General features: G+C 39.2%; 1 protein-coding gene across 7 annotated transcripts in view; it reads right to left on the bottom strand.

Annotated features, from left to right (window-relative positions):
- The window catches only part of UBE3A (ubiquitin protein ligase E3A), a 91387-nt gene that overhangs the window by 48986 nt on the left and 20932 nt on the right, over window positions 1–21469 (bottom strand). For 2 of the 7 annotated variants that reach the window (XM_037898683.2, XM_043537630.1), the window contains exons 2-5: window positions 18858–18925; window positions 9532–9678; window positions 8767–8881; window positions 4101–4145 (exon numbers count right to left, since the gene is read on the bottom strand). In XM_037898683.2, coding sequence (XP_037754611.1) covers window positions 4101–4145; window positions 8767–8786 — 65 coding nt within the window. In that variant the 5' untranslated portion in view covers window positions 8787–8881; window positions 9532–9678; window positions 18858–18925. Of the gene's footprint in view, window positions 1–4100; window positions 4146–8108; window positions 8274–8766; window positions 8882–9531; window positions 9679–16876; window positions 16988–18857; window positions 18926–21469 lie in introns of those variants that run through there. The other 5 variants (XM_037898699.2, XM_037898705.2, XM_037898713.2 and 2 more) reach the window with 5 other exon arrangements.

Genomic DNA, 21469 nt, shown 5'->3' on the forward strand with positions numbered 1-21469 from the left:
ACAGAGCATGACATTTCAAAGAAAGCAGTGGCTCCCTCAATGTACTGATTTTCTTTGAATGCGTGTGTTGCCTGGGCGCTGTGTGGAATTTCTAGTACAGCCTGGTGACAGTGAAACACAGGATTGTGCAGGACTCTAATGTGGAAGTATTGCTGTAGATATAGCCCCTCTTTAGACCTGCAAAGAAGGAACTGATGCCAATGCAGAGTCTTTGCATTAAATATGGGTGTTTGATTCAGAGGCCCGTGGCCAGAGTGTTGAGCTATGTGTTGGATTTACTTGCATTTTTGGAAGAGACTGGGATGGCTATTGGCCACTCTCAGGATGAAGACACAGGGCGACATCTGAAAGCAGATGATAGGATGTAAGCCCACCCAGTCCTTGACAAAAAAAGTACTAGTCATGCCTCTCTGTAAGAGACATATGTTTGGGCGTATTTTTGGAAGCTGCTGGAGTCTTCCTCCCTCCCTTCTTTCGCAAGTGATAATATGACAGAAATGCAGCATCAAAGAGATGACTATGCACTAAGCACAAACACAAGAAAAGTAGTGATGATCACAGGAGGGCTCAAAACCCCTAGCGTTTCAAAGTCTTGACCCTGAAAAGAATAAGCAGGGAGAGAGAGGGGGCCACAGAAATGAAATGTCTCATCAACACACCAGGACACCTGCCTTGAAAGATGGCGAGAGGCATCAGTGGAGATCTGATGTAGTGTGAGAATCAGGACAACAGCCTGGAGATATTGATGAGGCAGGCAATTAGATCTTGCTGCATCAATGGAAACCCCCCCCACAAATTAAGCTGGAACAGGCTTTGAAAGTGAGACTAATCAAAGGAGGAAATCAGAAAGGGATATTGTGTGAATCTAGTAAGGGGGAGGAAAGGATGAGGCAACTCAGCTAAGATAGCAGGGACAAACCAGGCACTTGAATGAGGTCTGTGAAAAGCACATTTATGACAAAAACTTGACAAATATGAGTCAATGAAGTATGGAGCTAGAAGTGGGAATCCAATGAAACCGAAACATTTGGATAAATAAAAGTTATTATGGGGACAAGAGCCCAGTTTCACTGGAGAAAGGGGAGGAGGAAATGCAAGGGAAGAGACACAAATTTTTTTTTTTTTTTTTAAATGTCAATTCTTGATGTTTGGCAGTCACATGAAGAGGCGAAAATATCAAACATATAAAATGTAAATTTTCCTGGTTTAGCTGAAGTGAATTAAAAGCATTTGGCCATCCATGATGCTGGCACACAGCTTTAACAGTCTAGGATCTGAGTAGAGAAATCATAGTAAACTAAAGTAAATCAATCTGCATATTCACAGTGCAATTAGCAAAACTGAAAAGTGATTATGAAAATCTCTGCATTCTAACTGGCTGACAGACTTTACTAGCTGGAGTACATGGACTGAATACTGTAGTTATTGTTCTAACCGTACAATGATTATGCAGATCAGACATCCAGAATCAGAGTGCCAGGAACTGCATAACTAAAACAAAATGTACCATTTTGTGTATTAAGAGCAACTGTGTCTGGCAGACTGCAGAAATTCTGCAGTTGGTGATGAATAACCATATGGTTATTCAGTTATGCAGTTCCAGGTCTTCATTTCTGCATGTGTAATATCCATATTCATTGTATACTTATTGCTCAAAAATATGCAGATCCTCAAAATCTGAGTGTCTAACAATCATTTTTAGCCGAAGTGCAGGGATCTGAATAATCAGAGTGATTCCAATCACTGTCTCATTAACTCATGTAACAAAATTTTTTCAGTCTGTGTGTAAAACAAACATGGCACCCTCAGATTCTCATTCCTTTCAGCTCCAAATTCTACAAGGAAAAAAAAAATCACAGAAAAAACCAAAAATGGGGCTGCCAAACTGTTGAAAGGAAAACAGTTTTGACTCATTTCTCTTCCTACGCTTGATAGGTATTTTACAGCAGCTGAGCATCTTGCAATCTTGAATGCATTTATCCTGACAATATGAAGCAGAGAGACTGTCCAACATGACATAGGAAGTCTGTGGCAGAGAAGGAATTGAATTTAAACCTAACTCCTAGACTATTGCCCTAACACTGAGTCATCCTTCCTCTATTAACTTCTTTTGGACCATCTCTCTTCATATGTCAGTTAGGCTCTTATATCTACAATATTTGTGTGTTTCTTTTTGTATTCTGGAGTTTTTCTTCCCAACTGTAGGAGAATTTAAAGAAACCTTGCTGAGAAGTGCCTTGCTGACCTGTAGAAAAGGAAGGTCCAAAAGAATTTATTTACTTTTCAGTAGTTTTATAGCCTTTTTTCAAATCTCTTTTTCGTTTTGAAGTATGAATGAGCATTTCTGCATAGCTTGAGCATGCTTCCAGTTAACCTGAAAATAATCAGGGCCAATAAAGTCAGCAGCCCCGGATTCTACTCAGCTCTTATAAACAGGGAACACATCTAATTATAATTATAATGCTGCTTTGGAAATTAGCTAACTTGCAAGTTGCAATAATCAATATGGAAAACAAGCACAAACTACATTATACAAGTTTCCATACCAGGTCAAGGATCGTTCTCTCTAGTTCTGCAACCCACTTCCAACAAAATACAAAACCTGATGTTTTCTATTTTGCTAAGTATCTGACTAATCAAGTTGTTTTCAAATGTGTGCAATCAGATGTTAAAACTCTAGGAGTATAATTAGGGCCCTACCAAATTCATGGTCCATTTTGGTCAGTTTCATGGTTATACGATTTAAAAAATCATAAATTTCATGACTTCAGCTATTTAAATCTGAAATTTCACAGCATTGTAACTGTAGGGGTCCTGACCCCAAAAGGAGTTGCGGGGGGGGGGGGGGGGGGGAGGTTATTGGCAGGAAGGAGGGTTGTGGTACTGCTACTGTTATTTCTGCACTGTTGCTGGGGGGGGAGGGGCAGCAAGATTATGGGTGGGGAGGGGGGTTGTGGTACTGCTATTGTTACTTCTGCACTGTTGCGGGGGGGGGTGGGGGTGGGGAGGGGCAGCAAGGTTATGGGTGGGGAGGGGGGTTGTGGTACTGCTATTGTTACTTCTGCACCATTGCTGGCAGCGGTGCTGCCTTCAGAGCTGGGTGGTCAGCTGCTGGCCAGGAGCCCAGCTCTGAAGGCAGAGTCACCATCAGCAGTAGTGCAGAAGGAAGGATGGCATGGTATGGTATTGCCACCCTTACTTCTGTGCTGCTGCAGGTGGGTTACTGCCTTCACAGCTTGGCCCCTGGCCAACAGCTGCTTCTCTTCGGCTGCCCAACTCTGAAGGCAGTGCAGAAATAAGGGTAGCAATATTGCAACCCCCCCCTTAAAATAACCTTGTGACCCCCGCGCAACTCCCTTTTGGGTCAGGCCCTACAATCTGAGAAACTGGTATCCTCCAGTGAAATCCATATAGTATAGGGTAAAAGCACCCAAAAGACCAGATTTCACAGTCAGTGACACGTTTTTCATGGCTGTGAATTTGGTAGGGCCTTAAGTATAATTTAGAGAAACATAGTGGGTGAGAGAATACCTTTTATGGGACCACCTTCTGTTGGGTGAAGGAGAAACTTTTGAGCTCAATAGAGCTCTTCTTCAGGAGTACAATTTGACATGCTATTAGGTCTAAACGCAGGGTTGTAAGTTTCAGATACTGTATTATGCTACCATCTGCTGGCTGGTACGAAATGAAACTTCTAAAAAAATGTTATTTCAGTGAGAATTACATTTCTAGACTAAGAACCAAATACTACTCTTTTGGAGAAAAATACTAAATTGGACATAGGTCTTGCAGAGACAAGGTGGGACAGGTATTATTTTTTATTGGACCAACTTCTGCTGGTGAGAGAGACAAGCTTTTGAGCTACACAGAGGTAAAGATATTACCTCACTCATTTTGTCTCTCTAATATCCTGGGACCAACTCACCTACAACAATAGTGCACAGGTCTTGCAAGGAGACAGCCAAATGATTTTCTTGTTTGTTTTTAAATGTACACTTAAAGGTTTATTTATTTTTGCAAAAAGCTGCTGTTGCATTTAGCTCAGAGGAGCGTTAAACATAATACACAAAACCCATCTAATTATTGCTTACTATACTTACATTCGGCTAGTTTCAATGTTTTCAGAGTGAGGTTCTCCTGGTGATCTGCAAGATGCAGAAAAGAAATGTTAAGCATCATTCTTTATTCTAAGAGACTAAAACATGCTGGAGAGGAAAATCAGAAAAGGAAATGTTATCTATATTGCTAGGTCTATAATGTTTATATTATTGTTAAACAGTATAAACAAGCAAATGAAATATGACTTGCTTATTCATTTTTATTAGTTTAGTTAAACTCTGGGGGAAAACATGGCTTATGTAAATATGTAATGACAAAGGCTGAGATTAAGATTAAGACAGGAACGATTCTCTAGTGAGAAAGGCAATGTTTTCAAAGCTCATAGGACAGGAAAGTATAATAGATTTTTGTTGGTCATTTTCCCTTCCAGGTTTCACAGTCAACTATGGGCCAAATCGTCACAGCAAGTTCTATAGTAGTAAGTTGCACTGAAGTTCCTTTATCACCACAAAAACAGCTCTGTGCCAAATGGACTGATCTTGCACATGGTTGAGCCTTGTGTGGCGAGAGAGACAGAAAAGTTCAACAGAAACAAAGTGTGAAGCACCCAACACCTGAAGTAGCTGAGAATAGATTCTAGTCACCTCTCCCTCACAATGCTGTGTCCATGAACTGCAGCCTTAGGCTTGCTGTAATCCCACAGAGCTGTTGGTGGTGAGAGACTGGGGCGGTGTGTGTGTGGGGAGCGGGTTACATGTATTTTTCTGCTCTTCCTTCCCAGCTTAAATAGATTGATGTTTCGGAAGGTGAACATTCCCAGCATGCCCCCCACACGTCATCACCCTCTTTTTAGTTATAGTGAAGCCAGCCCAGCCCATTCAGGTCACTTCTACCTCAGTGGGAGTAAGGGAGAAACACTGCCTCAGCTAAAATCATTCTCCAGTACCAAAATCATTGTGTCAGCTATGAGAATTATCAGCTCTCACAGCTGCTCCTGGGAGGGTGGGAATCAGCCTTTTCCAGATGAGAAGACGACTCTGTGATTGCATTATATAGCCTAGCAGCCATATGATTTAGTCCTAAATGCTTAGCTAATTCTCATTACAATGTTCCTGAGTAACTGAGATTTTTTTTTTTGAAGAAAAGTTTTAACATGAAACACACAAGTGTATTTTTAGTTACAAAAATAGTTTATATTTGAATAGTGTGCAAGCTCACCTAAAACTATAAAAAATGATAAAGCAAATGAAATATAAGAAATACTTATGTACTACCAAATCACTCTACTGCAAATACAAGTATCAGCCCTTATGTACTACAGTGATGTGCCACATTACAGAAAACTCAAGGAAAAAAAACTGTCAGCCCATCCAGTTGCTCTAATTTTTTTTTTATGTATTTACAACTGATTTTAATCATTTTATAACACTGTTTTATATAAGTTTTAACTCTGCGTTTAATGTACTTGCATTGTACACATATAGCTAAAGATAAACCAAATGTTTCCATACTGATTTTTATTCTGTAAGCAACTTTTGATACTATTAACTATGCTTTAATGTCTCCTCTGGGGATAAAGCTTGCTCTTCCACCCCTAAATTTTCTTACACAGAGCGTAGGGATCATTCTCATTACCCCTCATATTCAATATGATGGAAAAGCCAGTGGAGAGGATTACAAGGCATAATGGATTGCAGCTTAATTCAGTGTGGATGATAACTAACTTTGCCTCCTTTTTGTCAAACCCAGATCTGTGGAGTGTCCATCTCCTAGCATCTGACTGAAATCAGAACCTGCATGAAAGCCACTGACAAACTCAGTCCAAACAAGACACAAGTGAACCTGATTTGGAGAACTGCAGCATCAAGAGAAATGGGCAGAGATTGTTTGATCTTTTCCAATAGAAAAGTTGGATGTTTTATATTAATGCAATTTTATAGCCCCACAGCCTGATCCTCGTGAGCCTGAGTCAGCTGACCTCGGCTCTGAGACTAAGTGCTGCAGGTTTTTATAGCAATGTAGCCATACCTTAAGATGCTCTGTATGACCTTTCCGCTCTGAAGTGGATCTTAATATAGCTGCTTGAGCCTTAGTTATTTCTAAGTCTTTACCAGAATAACACCTCTATACTTTTAATAGCTATATTATATGGCTACCTATAGTCATTCCACATGTAATTGAAAGTGGACTCTTTGAAGCAGAGAATTTCTGGTAGCCTGCCTAACTGAGAGGTAGCTTCTTCACTCATGCTCCATCATTTCAACTAAGGTACTCTCTTGCTGTCTTGCTCCTGGAGACCGTTTCCGGTATAAGGACTGTTCTCAGCTGAAGGCCCTTACTCCCTGGCAGTCTTATTTTCTTATTAGATTTCATTTATATTTTACAGTATATCTTGGTGGATTTCTGTATTTCACTTATTTCCATCAACCTATTACTTATTATTTGTATCACAGTCAGTGCCTAGCAGAGTGGGGCTTCCTAGGCACTAACTCACAATGAAAAGATGGTCCCTGCCCAAATTGTATTGCAGATGTTTAAAAGTAACTTCAGTATTTTGTATTTTTAAAAAACTTACTGTATTACTTGGGTGCTATACAGTGATAGATAGTTTCAGAATATTTCAGTATTCTTGCACTATTTAATTTCAGAGCTTTTTTCTTTTTTAAAAAACTGATATTAATACACACAGTCCTAAATGTACTCTGACCAGGTAACCATATAACTAAATTTATAATTATGCTGAAGCTGGAATTTTAATATTCAGAACCATTGAAAAGAATGGACAATGTGCACGTTTACTTTCCTCTACCTCAGTATCTTCTCCCTTTAAGTCACTTGTTATCACCAGCTGATTTTTAACATTTTAAGTCTGCTACTGTTCAATTTTGCTTGCTATGGGGGTCAATTTCCCTCTATTCATTTAAAAAGAAGACTAGCAAAATGACTTCTGCCCAGCAATGAGACAAATACAACTTCCTAGTCTCCTACTCCCAATGAACAAGCAAGTTTCCTTTGTAACACCGAACCTCCAGCAGCTGTCTAGAAAAGAGTCTCAAGATCTTTTCTGAATGTCACCTTAAAAGCTGCAATGTTAAACTGTCAATATCCATGTGCTAGCTGACTTAAATTGAAATTACACACACTACACTATAGTGAGCCAGTTCCATTCAGTTCTACATTTTCACAAACTGATGGGAAGACAAAAAATAATTGCTGCTATTAGGGGAATTGAAGAACATCAGCAGTTTCCAACAACATAATGCAGCAACACATTCAAAGTGAGAAGGGAAACAGAAGAAAGCAGAGACACCAGGAAAACAACAGCAACAAAATAAAATAAAAGGAAACAGGTACCAGTCTTTGGCACCAATTTTCTGTAGAGTATATCCAGTATATCCGTACAATCTATATTCATCCCATCTGGTCTTCCAAAAGGTGACATCACTAGAGAATAGGCACCCAACCCCAAGCTGTCCTACAGGCTGACCAGTTTATTTATTTTTAAAGTAATAGAGACCTTTATGTTTATGGAAAAGTCAAGCAACTTCAGAATAAGCACAGGAGCTCACAAAATCGTTTCTGTAGATACAAAGTGCAAAATCCCTATAAGTATTTTTTCCTAGGTTTCCAGCGGTACTGTTTACAATATGATTTAGTTAATTATTATTTTTCTCATTAAACATCAGAGATTAAAAAGGACAGGACATGTTTTTAAAAAATAAAAGATGTAAGAATCATGTCAAGTTTAAAAAACTTCAAGCGAAGCCTATAACACTAATTAAAACAGTGTGGGAAATCAATTATTACAGGACTGGAAGTTCACAAGTTTGATGAGCAGCTATTTATTAATATCAAAAAATTAACAAAATATAGTACTACTTTTCTAAAAATGTAAAATACTGAAGACACAATTACATTATACTTAAACTGCTAAGAATAAATTAAACATGCTGAAATGTTTTCTTTCAACACCATTTGTTTAAAAATCTGAACAGAAGAGTTAAGTTACTTTACAATAACAGTTTTAACAAGACCCCAAATGCTCTTACAACTTTCAATCTTGTATTAGATTGCAGAAACAGTGATCACAAGACACCAACTAATCTGAATACTGCAGCATGAGCTAGCAAATTCAAATGATGGCTCACTTCCAACAACACTGGGAGCAACTTCTCCATTCTGCAAGCCACTCCTTTTACCTCCACTGTAACTCCCTAGGAGAGAAAAGTAAAGGTATGCAAGTCTACTGAATTTCAGTATCATCAAGTTTCCTGGACTAATGTTTTTAGCAAATACTCACTAATTAAATGCATATTTTAATAAGAGGCTGTCAAGATATTTTTCATTATTTTTATACTGTTATAACAGTAGTTGGAGGCTTGAAATTGTGATCTGCTTCTTACCAATGCTTTTCTTAGATCTTTGGCATACAGTGGTTTGCTGTTGAAGGGTGGACATGAGTCCTAGGATGCTGACATTTAAGGCAGCATAGGGGAGAATTACATGGACTTTCATATCAACACAAGAAAAAGTGTAGGTCAAATGTTAGGTCTCGACTAACCATCACACTGTCCTTTCAAAGGCTACTTGTATTCCATTTATACAATTACCTTTAAGTCATATGAATCAACTATTCTTTAAATTAAGTATTACACTAATGATATTTAGTTAATTCACAAAAATACCATTAAATCTTTTTATGTTTACCTTTTACAAGTTGTGGCCATTCGGTGACATCGGGGTGATCACAGTTTTGAGTCACTGATTAAAAACAGGTTGTCACACCAGTCATTAAGTTGGACTAAGCCTAGGCTTAACAACTCTAAATAAATAAAAAAACAGTTAAAAGTCCTTAAAAGTTAACATTTCCAGCCAGTACACTAAATAAACATAACACAAAGATAAAATAATTACAGATGCTAAAAAATAGTTTTAGCTGATAAACTTAATGCTATGCTGCCAAAAAGAATTATAGGGCCATTCAAGACCAGCTATGATTTCTACTTTAATTCACTATAACAGATGGTACTGGTCCATATAAATGAACTTTAATACTAACCGTGAAGTTTGTTAGCTCAGTAAAAACACACACACAAACCTCACTGACCAATGGAAGATACTTCATTTCAATATAAGGAACATTCAAAGATTTGGAAACATTACATAAACATGAATTACAGTTCAGTTCTCAGTATAATACTATATTTGATACTATGTTTCCTTAATATAACTCAATTTTAATTTGTTTCTAGAAAGATTGTTGGGTTTCCAGGAACTTCCATATAGCTTATTTTTTGCTATGTGTTTCATCTAAAAATAAGCAGAATGATCGAAGTCCATGCATGAAACTGGTCAGATATTTGACAGGAGCAATAAACTTTACAGTGTTTGGACATCTCGTTAGAGTGTCAGCCCCATTTATAGTATAGATTGTTTAGTCTTCTCCTTCCATTTAAAAAACAATTATTTTACCTGTCAATTTTTTCCTGTGATGTGTCTCCACTGGCATAAATTGTAGGGTTGGTCCTCTACTCTGTCAGGCAGGTGGCAGCCAATGATAACTCAGCAATACTCGTGCCCAAAGCGCCCTTGGACCACCCCAGCTGATTACTTCCATGTCTGAAAAGGAACCAGTTAGTCTCTTACCTATTTCTATTATCTGTCCTAAACTAAAATTAATGGGTAAAAAAACAATCCTCAACACTTAAAATCACCCCATTCTCTCCTCCTCCATCCCACTCCCACACTCCTAGCAGGACTGGATGGGAGTATAGAATAGAAAAAAATGTGGATCCTATATCCTGTGATGGAGTCAGCTCACAAAAAGCAATTAAAAAGCAGAAATTTATCTAAGTTGATCTCTTAGTGCAGAAGGATTAATTCAAGACAAGCACTGCCTTTTGTTTAAACATGTGTATATGCTACTGATACACTTAGTGAGTGAAAAAAAAATTGATTTTAGTTTCTTCTAAAAATAGTGATCAGTTAACAGGCAGTGGCCACACAAGGACTGTGCAATAGCTAGTAAGTTTCCTTCAGTGAGCTCTCTCTGACCGATACAGACCTTAGGGCTCTAACTAGCATTATCTTCACACACACATATGAACAAAGGTAAATGGCCTATTGAGGTAAAAAAAAGGCTTCAGCATTCTGCAGCTGACTACCACATCTGCTAATGGCCAAATCACACAATTATTTGGTGAATAATCAGGGAGTGCATTGAAGGCTTGATACATGTCACCCAGCGAAGCCCCCTACTTTCAGCTGAACAGGTCACAAGAACCCTTGCAGAAGGGATTTAATGTTGACAAGCATTAGCAACAGCCACTAATTCTCTTCGCTGAAGTATACCACAGCTCATTATGATCCTTAAAGGATTCAAACTTTTTGAAGTTTCCCAGCTCTGCCACTGACTCCCTAGGACAAGTCATTTCACTATTGGGCTTCAAATTCTCCACCTGTAAAACGCAGTAATAATACTTACTACCTTTGTAATGCAGTTTGAGATCAACAGATGAGAAGGGCAAAGTCCAAATATTACTAATACCAATATCAAAATAGTGAAATGACATTTCCTTTGTACATCGAGGGTTGAATGAAAGGGAAATAGGAAAGGTGATTGGAAATATGAAAAAAAAAATCTATTCTGGAACTGCAGCAAGGGTTATTATCCATGTTCTTCTAGCAAACCTAATGGCCACAAAGAGGAGAAATCTAAAACAATCTAGATTACTGGCTGCAATACCTCTGAAAGCGTCTGAGTGAGGACGGAATGTTAAAAAGTAACCTTATCAAAATCAAATTAAGGCTCAAGGTAACTGGGGACCTAATGGTAGAAAAGAGGGGGATCTAAATGCAAATAACCACTTCCAGGAAGCTGGCACTAGGTTCAAAAGCTCAAAATAGACTGCCACATTTCCCTAAGATCATCAATGGCAGAGACATAAATCCTTAAGGTAGTGGTTCTAAAACTATTGTCCATGGATCATTAGTGGTCCACAGAATGAAATATCTGTGATCCAAGCAAGCGATGGTGATGCAAAACAGGATGAAAAGTTTACAGTATTCCTTTAGGGCATGATGACCTTTAGACAGGTCTTATGCCATTTTCTATCTTCTCAATTTGTTTTAGAGAAGAAAAGGAGCCCTAATTGGAAGCAATGTAATTTCCTTTTTCCTTCTTGGGAAAGCAGCAGGAATTGTGTGTTTTTATTCAGTTTTGCATGGGTGCAGTGAAGCAGGTTTGTAAGGATGCATTTAGAAATGAAAAATAAATCCATTAATAACTGAATTCTAGCCCCTTCTCTTAAGCCTAATTGGAGTGCCTATAGATAGAGAAGAATGAAACCTAATTTGGCTACACCCAATATCGTTATTTTGGATAAACTGTGTGACATGAGCCATGCTACAAGTTTGAGGCATCTGGAACAGGAATAGATTTCTTACTTAATTGAAAAAGCTATCTGATTGGGGTCAAAGGAAAGTAAAGGAAAGGGGAGGTTTTTCCCCTGCAATATTCAGATGGTCTAACAACACTCACCATTTTCACAATAATTGGGCTTTTTTCCTTCCTTTTAAAGGGGTGAGGTGGACAGGATGTCAAAAAAACATTCTTGGGGATGATAAATGCACACTGTGAGCTCCTCTCCTCAGTTACCCTGATGAAGATTTATGGATTTAGAGGCCCTTCCCTTCAACTATTTTGGCCAAGTATTTTGGTGCCCAGCAGATGGAAGTGTGTGTTACACAGCAGATTTCATTCTGCTCATCTGAAGAGAACAGATTCCTGAAGAGACTATGGCTTTGCCATAGTACTACATATAGGTCACCATTGACATGGGTTCAATTCTGAACAGTATGTGTTTATAGGGACATACTTGAGCTACTCATCATAGTGCTAGCTGAACAGCTATGAGCCCCAATACTTTTCTGTGCAGACTCTTCACCTTCTACAGTTAAAGAGTTTATTCTGAGAGGGTCTCTATGTGTGCCCTGAGGATTCTGTCAGGCTTATGTTTGCAGCTTGTTAGTGTCTAGTTCCTGGAGAATGGTGCTTGCTTTTGTGCATTGCTTGTTCAGCCACCAAGGCTTTCCCCAGAAAAGGGACTGAGTTTTGCTTCCAGATTCTCCATACAGCGTTACCTACTAGAAGATGATGTAAAGTGGTCTCAGTCAGGACTGGGCCTAAGGAATAAGGGCTGACAAACTACAGGTTGTGAGCCTTTCTTGTTGGTGAAATTTGCTTCTTTAAAACCCTAATTAGAAATGACAGTTTGACCACTCTATCTGTTAGAAAAAACTTTCCTTTCTGGAGTATTTTTACTATTGCCTCCAAACATGGTAGAGGCCCATGAGAAAGAAATTATGTATGTTTGCTGCCAGGGTCAAAATATGGACAAGATGAACCAATTGCCTAAACAGAGAACTGTCAAAAAAATCTTCTGGAGAGCAGTGAAGACAGCCACCTGATTTTTGTAAAGCTGCTTGGAACAGTGGCTGGCCCAAGTGAGAAAGAAATTAATTAGATAAACTGTAGCATAATTGGTCTTAAAAGTACTTTTACACTTGACCTCTCAGAGTTTATGCTCCATTCTATTTTCCTCACTAGGATTTGACTTCCAGTTTTTAAAGGATGCCTTTTTGGATGTAACTGCCTCTTTTACTCTGCTGTTTAGCCATGTTAGTATTTTTGGGTCCTCTTACTGTCTTTTTTTTGGGGGGGTGGGGGGTGGGAGGGGGAGTGCATTTAGTTTGAACCTCTATTACGATGTTTTTATATAGTTTCCATGCAGCTTGTAGGCATGTCACTCTTGTGACTATTCCTTTGAATTTCCATTTAACAAGCTTCCTCATTTTTATGTAACACCCCTTTTGAAAGTTAACTAGTACTGTTGTGGGTTTCTTTGATATTTTTTCCCCTACAAGGTTGTTAAATTTAATTAATTATAGTTGCTATTACTGAACGATTCAGCTATATTCACCTCATGGATCAGATACAGAGTCCCATTTAGGACTCAGAAATTGCCTCTACCTTTGTGGGTTCTAGCTGCTCCAAAAATCAGTCATTAATAGTGTCTAAAAATTTTCTCTCTGCATCCCATCCTGAGGTGACATGTACCCAATCAATATGGAAATAGTTAAAATCCCCCATCATTATTGGATTTTCTGTTTTTATAGCTTCTTTAATCTCTCTGAGCATTTCACAATCAAAACCATCCTGGTCAGGTGATCAATAGTATAGTCCTACTGGTATACTCCTATTATTCAAGCATGGAATTTCTATTCATAGAGATTCTGTGGTAGTTTGATTCATTTAAGATTTTTTACTAAATTTGACTATCCTTTTTTCACATATAGTTCCACTCCCCCTCCAGTAGGACTTACTCTCATTCCTGTGTGTTTTGTACTCTGGTATTATCCTATCCCATTGGTTATAATTGTTCCACCAACTTTCGTGAGGTCAGTTATATCAACATCCTCATTTAATAGCAGGTGCTCAAGTTCACCCATCTTAGTATTTAGACTTCTTGCATTTGTATACAAGCACTTATAAAATTTGTCAGTATTTAGTTGTCTGCCTTCATGTGATGTGATTAAATGGGACTCTTGTTTGACCGTTTCTCTTCACTGTCTGTACTTTATCAACTTCTGTCCTCTCCTCTTCATTAGGATATAGAGTATCCCCTTTAATAAATCCTCTCCTAAGGGATGTCTCTATCTGAATCATGTGTCCCTCCGTACCTCTCTCCTTTCCCCATGCCCTTAGTTTAAAAATACCCTTATGACCTTTTTAATTTTACATGCCAGCAGTCTGGTTCTGTTTTGGTTTAGGTAGAGCCCATCCTTCCTGTATAGGCTCCTCCTCCTCTCAAAACATTCCCAATAAACCTAAATCCCTCCCCCCAACATGACCATCTCATCCACGCATTGAGACCCTGTTGTTCTGCCTGTCTAACTGTCCCTGCACATGGAACTGGAAGCATTTCAGAAAATGCTACCAGGGAGGTTCCAGACTTTAATCTCTTACCTAGCAGCCTAAATTTGGCCTCAAGGACCTCTATCCTACCTTTCCTTACGTCATGGGTTCCTACATTTACCACGACCACTGGCTCTTTCCCCAGCACTGCACATAAATCTATCTACATGTTTTGAGAGATCTGCAACCTTTGCACCCAGCAGGGAATTTACTATGTGGTTCTATCTGTCATCACAAACCCAACTATCTATATTTCCACTGATCAAATCCCCCAATACTATTACCTGGCTCTTCCTTGTGACTGGGGTTCCCTTTCCAAGGAGTGGTCTCCTCAATGCGAGAGGATACCACCTGGAAGGAGGGTTCCAACTATGGGATTGTTTTTCTCCCCTCCGGCTTGATACTCTCCTTTGAGTCTTTCATCCTCCTCGACAACACAGAGGCCGAGGGACCGGGGGTGACACCGCGTTACTGTGTCCCTGAAAGTTTAATCTGTGTACTTCTGTCTCCCTTCACTCCTCCAGTTCAGCCATTGCAATCTCAAGAGCCCATATTAGTCTCTGAGGGCCATGAGTTGCTTGCAACAACTGCACACGCATGCTATATGCCTACAAAGGAGCTAATTGTATGTGGTCCATTCAGTGCAATAAACTTAATAGCCCTGTTCTGCCACTGGACTTCAGCATGCATTATTTTCACTCTTGTAGAGGTTTTAGTTTGTTTGTTCTTTTTTGGGGGAGAGGAGGGGTGTTATTTGCCGAAATTTAGAGTAAGGTGTATCTGGCTCTCACACACCACCACAAAACTCCTGTTTGCTTCTCCTGTTCGGTAGCTCCCTCTGGTTGCTCAGGAGCTGGCTTTTTAAACTCGTTTTCCATGAGTTAGCCATGCTCCTTTGACAAGGGATCCTAAAAGCAAAAGGGATAGTGCAGAGGAACAAGAGAGAAGCAATCATAGAGCCCTGTGAATGGGTTCCAGCAAAGAGGAGTGTGGAGAAAGAGAAACCACCAAAGGAGGGAGTAAAGCTAGAGAGATGGCACTTCTACAAAATTCAGTGATGGACAGGATGAGGTCAATATAGTTGAACTGCTCATTAATAGTGACCATAACGTAATTAAATTTAACATCCTTGTGGGAGGGAAAATGCTAAAGACGCTCACCCCAGTGGTATTTAACTTCAGAAAGAGGAATCACACAAAAATGAGGAAGCTAGTTAAATGGAAATTAAAAGTTACAGTCGCAAGAGCGACATGCCTGCAAAATGCATGGAAACTATTTAAAAACACCATAATAGAGGCTCAAACTAAACGTATAACCCAAATTAAAAAAACATAGCAAGAGGATCAAAAAAGTGCCACTATGGCAAACAACAATGATAAAGTAAAAGAAGCTGTAAGAGGTAAAAAGGCATCCTTTAAAAATTGGAAGTCAAATACTAGTGAGGAAAATAGAAAGGAGCAGAAAATCTGGCAAGTCAAGTGTAAAAATATAATTAGGCAGGCCAAAAAAGAATTTGAAGAGCAACTAGCAAAAGACTAAAAAAAGAACAGCAATAAATAAGTCAATAAAAAAAAATTAAGTACATTAGAAGCAGGAAACCTCTAAACAATTAGTGGGGCCACTGGACCATCGAGGTGCTAAAGGAGCATTCAAGGAAGACAAGGCCATTTCAGAAAAGCTAAATAAATTCTTTGCATCAGTCTTCACTCCACTGGACATGAGGGAGATTCCTACACCTGAGCTACCTTCTTTAGGTGACAAATCTGAGGAACTGTCCCAGATTTAGGTGTCAGTAGAGGAGGTTTTGGAACAAACTTATAAATTAAACAATAAGAAGTCACCAGGACCATATGGTTTCAACCAAGAGTTCTGCAAGAACTCAAATATGAAACTGCAGAATTACTAACTATGGTACGTTTCCTATTGCTTAAATCAGCCTCTATACAAGATGATTGGAAGGTAGCTAATATACAGCCCACCTGTGGAACTCATTGCCAGGAGATGTTGTGAAGGTCAAAATTATAACTGGGTTCAAGAAAGAATTAGATAAGTTCATGGAGGATAGGTCCATCAGCAGCTATCAGCCAAGATGATCAGGGATGCAATCCCATGCTCTGTGTCCCCCTAAACCTCTGACTGCCAAAAGCTAGGCTTGGTCAATAAGGGACAGAAAACTGCCATGTTCTGTTCATTCCCTCTGAAGAATCTGGCTCTGGCCTCTGTCAGAAGACAGGACACTGGGCTAGATGAACCACTGGTCTGACCCCGGGTGGCCATTCTTATGCTCTTTTGCCTGCTTCTGCTATCTCTAGCCTTAGGACTCATATTTATTTCTCTACATGAGGTATGTCCAGCCTTGCATTTCAGACTCTCTCCCAGGTTCTCTTTTGGATAGGCTGCTCTTACCTTAGGTTCAGCATGAACAAAAGCCATTTATTTTTCCTCCTATACCCTGTCACTACCTCTGTTCATTACTGTCAACATGAGTCTCCATCATAAAGTGATAAAATCTGGAAGTCATTTGAACTCCATCTCTCACTTGGGTCATAACCAAATCTTGCTCCCTCTTTCTCCCCATCATAAAAAAGAATCCATTCCTTTTTGTCTTTTGCAATGGCAAAATAACTTGTTTACATCTCAATCACCTCCATCACTGTAAATTCCTTCCAGTCTTTGATACCCACAGCTGCTGCTGAAACTACCTTCCATATCAGCTGTTAGACCACATCATCCCCTTTTAAATTCTTCTAATGGCTCCCTCTTGCCCTATGTATCAAATTTAAAGTTCCTCTCCTTGCAACAAAGATAGTACACAGTTCCACTTCAGCCTTCACGTTTGACCTTTTGTTCCATCAAGCCTCTTCTCCACCTGTGATCCCCTCATTAGTTTCCTTCTCACACTCCTATCTTCTTCCTTGTTGCTTCTTATGCAGATTACCTTCCCAGTGTCTGTTCACCAACCCTCACCATCCCCTGACAGCTCTTAAAAAAAAAAAAAAAAAACTTCCTCCATATTACCTACAGGATGTGATTGTGCTCTCTCTCTCTCTCTCTCACACCCTCCCCGCCGTTACTTACTGGAACTACTAAGATGTGCAGATACTAAAACGGAATAACCATTTGATTATGTTCCTGTAATCACCATTCTTCTCGGTGTTCCCCACACCTAAAATTAGATTGCAAGTTCTAAAATGGGGTAAGGAACGTGCCCTTATTTTATAAAGTGCCTAATCTGTCTAGTACATATTCAGGGACTATGTTAAAAAAAACCCAACCATAACAAATAGTTACATCATTCAGAGCAGAGTGGCCAGTAGGAGAAAAGTCAGCATGAAAGTAGTGGCCTAGAGTTCAACAGGAGCTGTTACCATCCACAAAACTTTTTGCAACTGAAGAGCAATTTTTTGGAGAACAAGAAGCAGGTGGGTGGTCTCTGAGGTGCTGTGGGCACAAAAATGACTGAGCAGTCACTAGCTGCTACCTGCTTGACAGAGCAGAGGACCAATTTCTAAAGTCTCCCAAGAACAACTGTATTATGCAAAGGAAACATCACAGCTCTTGCAAAGAGTTACAGCCGTCACGAAAGCAAAATTTATAGCTAAGGTTGTAACTCAATTTTCATTATAAAGCTCACCCCCCAACAGTTTTACATTGTTCGTAACTCTTTAAAAACCTCTTTCCTTCTGGGTCAATCCTTCAATACCTTAGCACAACAAACTTTTTTTGGGGGGGTTGCTTTTTAAAAAACAAAAAAAAACCCCAAAAACCTACGCACCTCCCCCCAGATGCGTTCAGCAGTTCTTTAATTAGGAACACCACCTCCTCCCACATTTAAACTGTTTCAAAAAACATTCTGTACACTATTCAAAAGTGGCTGAAGTTTAAAACTTAAGCATTCCAATTCCATAATGTTAGTCTTTATTAATGGACAGTGACTCAGTAAAGTAGAAAAAAATGTAACAATGATTAAAAAAATCACTTTGGGCATGTGCAGTTCTAAAAGGTTTTCAGTCAATTACTGGTCACTACACTCGGAAATTTTAGAATTCCACAGCTATATTTTTTTGTATCTACACAAAAGTACACTTGAAAACCTAGCTAGTTATGCAACTGTTTTGAACACTATGGTTTTTCTTCTCTTACCCATATTTTTACCCCATTAAGTTTAAAGGTTGCAAGATATTTTAAAAGTTTAAAAATTAAAACATTAATTTTGCTACACTGCACATATGTAATATTTTCAGTTCTAGGTTACACTGTTAAAAGTATCAACAAAAGAGACACAGTGTGCACTACAACCACTTTAACATTACTATTAGAACCTTAATTTCTGCATTTTCTGATATTTCAATTTCTAAACTGAAAGCTATGTTAATATCGGCTTTTGCACTGAATGCTGTTGTACCTCTTATTTTGTACTTTTAAATTAGCAACTGAAGTTTCAAACTTCTAGAAATATTGCAAATGTGTTCAGCAGTTAGATCAAAATTAAAAGTTGTCTCAATTCTGATTCAATCCACATAAGTACAAATATATAGTAACAGTAGTATGCTAGGTTTGTGAAACAACTTTAAAGGGGGCTCATCAAGGCTACATCATTTTGTGCTTCATTTACTGAATCCCTGAATGTCAAGTGACTTCCAACTGTCAGAACTGTGTATCATAAGGGAAGAAATATTACAACTTAAATGTTTGAAAATAAAAGAATATGTCTCAGTACTTCCCCTAAATTGAGTTTTTGTTACAACTTCTCATTTTTATAGGCAAGTTTTGTTAAAGAGACAAGTTGCACGTACAACACATGAAAATACAGTAGACATACCATATTTTTCCACAGCTTCAGAAGTTTGTCCTTGCAAATTATGAAATGGATTTCCACTGTTTCTGGACCTATAATACAAAACATCACATTTCAGTTTTTGCACTGACGAACAAGTTCAACCAACGTGGAACAAAACAAAGCAGCCTCGAAAAACTAGTGTCATTTATTGGATGAACATTCTCAAACAAAAAACATGTTATGTGCACAGAAACAAACAGTGTAATTCACAAACAGATACAACGTTTACAAACACATATGCAGCGTTAAGGAAAACTGTGAAAAATCAAAACAAAAAAATGCCTTTTTCTATTCTCCTTGAGGATGTAAAAAGACTTTCCCAAGAGACCCACATAATCTAATATAAATATCCATTTCCCTCTCTTTGATGTAGGATCTTGGGAAAGCCTTTGGAGAGACAGATGTATAACTGCAAAAAAAGTTTAAGGCTGCCGTTACACATCATAAAGCAGCAGAAAAGAAGAAAAATCACATTTTTTTGTGTTTTTGCTGAACATTTAATCTTTGAATGTTATAACGAATTCCTTTTTATGGAGTTATAACTAACAATGGAATCAAGCATAAAACTGACAACAAAATCTGTCTTAGCATACTACCTTATTTTATTCTATTTTATTTTTGTGGCAATTAAACTACTCATTTAGAAATTTACTTTTGAGGGAATAGGTGACAAAAAAATGTATCGTATAAACTCGTTCAAAAGCCGAATTTTTTTAGTAAAAAAGGGAAGCATCAGAGAAGGGGGTCGGCTTATGAACGGGTATAGAGAGGGAGAGGTGGGACACAGCCCCTCTCCCCAACAGAGGGAGCAAGGAGAGGCAGCAGAGCCAGAAGAGAAGAGGCGGGGCCAGAGTCGCTTCGCTTTTGGCCACGCTGCTCTCCCCCGAGCCTCCGAAGCAGCCGCGCTGCCTGGCCCGGACCGCCGGAGTAGGCTGCTGCTGCGCCGCCTGGCCCTCCCCAGATAAGGTGGGAAGGGATGGGATGGGGAGAGTGTGGGGTCATGTGAGGGGTGGTCACAGGGGTTACTCCCCTGATCCCCAGCTTCTCCCCCGCAAAATATGTCCCCACCAGTTGCTGTCCCGGCCCTTCAGGGTAAGCAGCTGGCGTGCCAGGATACTTTGTTTACTTAGGTTTACCTCTGTGCCTGCGGACGCTCGAGGTAAACAAACCATCTCGGCCCGCCAACGGCTCATCCTTATGGCCCGGGAGCCAAAATTTGCTGACCCCTGAATTATAGGGTTGTCTTATGAATGGGTCATAAAAATTTTCCATTTGTACTTATCCATCTTGTGGGGGTAGGCTTATAAATGAACAGGCTTATGATTGTATATATGGTACTCAGAGTTAATGCTGAGTCTTTTAAAGCTGTGTTACTGTGGTTCAATAGATAAAAATGGTCAGATCATTAATTTAGTACAGAATACCATCTTTGGGTACTTTGAAATGAAATTATAAAAGGAACCATTAGGATCATCTAGTCCAACCTTCAACACAGGGCATAGAATGTCACCATGCAATTCCTGCCTCAAGTCCACAACTTCTGGTGCAGCTAGAGCAAATCATTCAGAAAAACATCCAATCTTGATTTAAAGATGCCAAGGGATGGAAAATCCATCACATTCCTTGGTAAATTGTCACTAAGTAGATCGCGTTTATTTAGGCTATGTTTACACTAACGAACTTACAGCGGCACCGATGCAGTTGTAAGATCGCTTGTGTAAACCACTCTATACAGACGGGAGACCTCTCCCATCAACATAATTAAACCACCCTCAAGAAGTGGTGGTAGCTATGTTGGCAGGAGAGAGTCTCCTGTTAACATAGCGTTGTCCACATCAGCGCTTCTGTCAGAGGGTTTTTCCCCCCACGCCCCTGAGCAACATAGATTATATTGCCAAAAGTACTAGTGTAGACATATCCTTAGTCTCACACTGCATGCCAAATTTTTCAAGACCAGACTTTTTCCATTTTTTCCCTTCCCCACTCTAAACACTAGGGTACAGATGTGGGGACCTGCATGAAAGACCCCCTAAAGCTTATTCTTACAGCTTAGGTTAAAACTTCCTCAAGGTACAAAATTTGCCTTGTCCTTGAACCCTATGCTGCCACCACCAAGCGTGTTAAAGACCAGGGAAAGAGCCCACTTGGAGATGTCTTCCCCACAAAATACCCCCCCAAGCCCTACACCCCCTTTCCTGGGGAAGGCTTGACAAAAATCCTCACCAATTTGCATAGGTGAACACAGACCCAAACCCTTGGATCTTAAGAACAATGAAAATGCAATCAGGATCTTCAAAGAAGAATTTTAATTAAAGAAGAAGAATCAGCTCTGTAAAATCAGGATGGTAAATACCTTACAGGGTAATCAGATTCAAAACATAGAGAATCCCTCTAGGCAAAACCTTAAATTACAAAAAGACACAAAAACAGGAATATACATTCCATTCAGCACAACCGATTTTACCAGCCATTTAACAAAAGGAAATCTAACGCATTTCTAGCTAGATTACTTACTAACTTAACAGAAGTTCTGAGGAGTTATGAAGAGCATTCCTGATCTGTTCCCGGCAAAAGCAACAATAAGTACCTGCAAT

Source organism: Chelonia mydas, chromosome 1, assembly GCF_015237465.2.
Source record: "Chelonia mydas isolate rCheMyd1 chromosome 1, rCheMyd1.pri.v2, whole genome shotgun sequence".
Taxonomy (NCBI): domain Eukaryota; kingdom Metazoa; phylum Chordata; order Testudines; family Cheloniidae; genus Chelonia; species Chelonia mydas.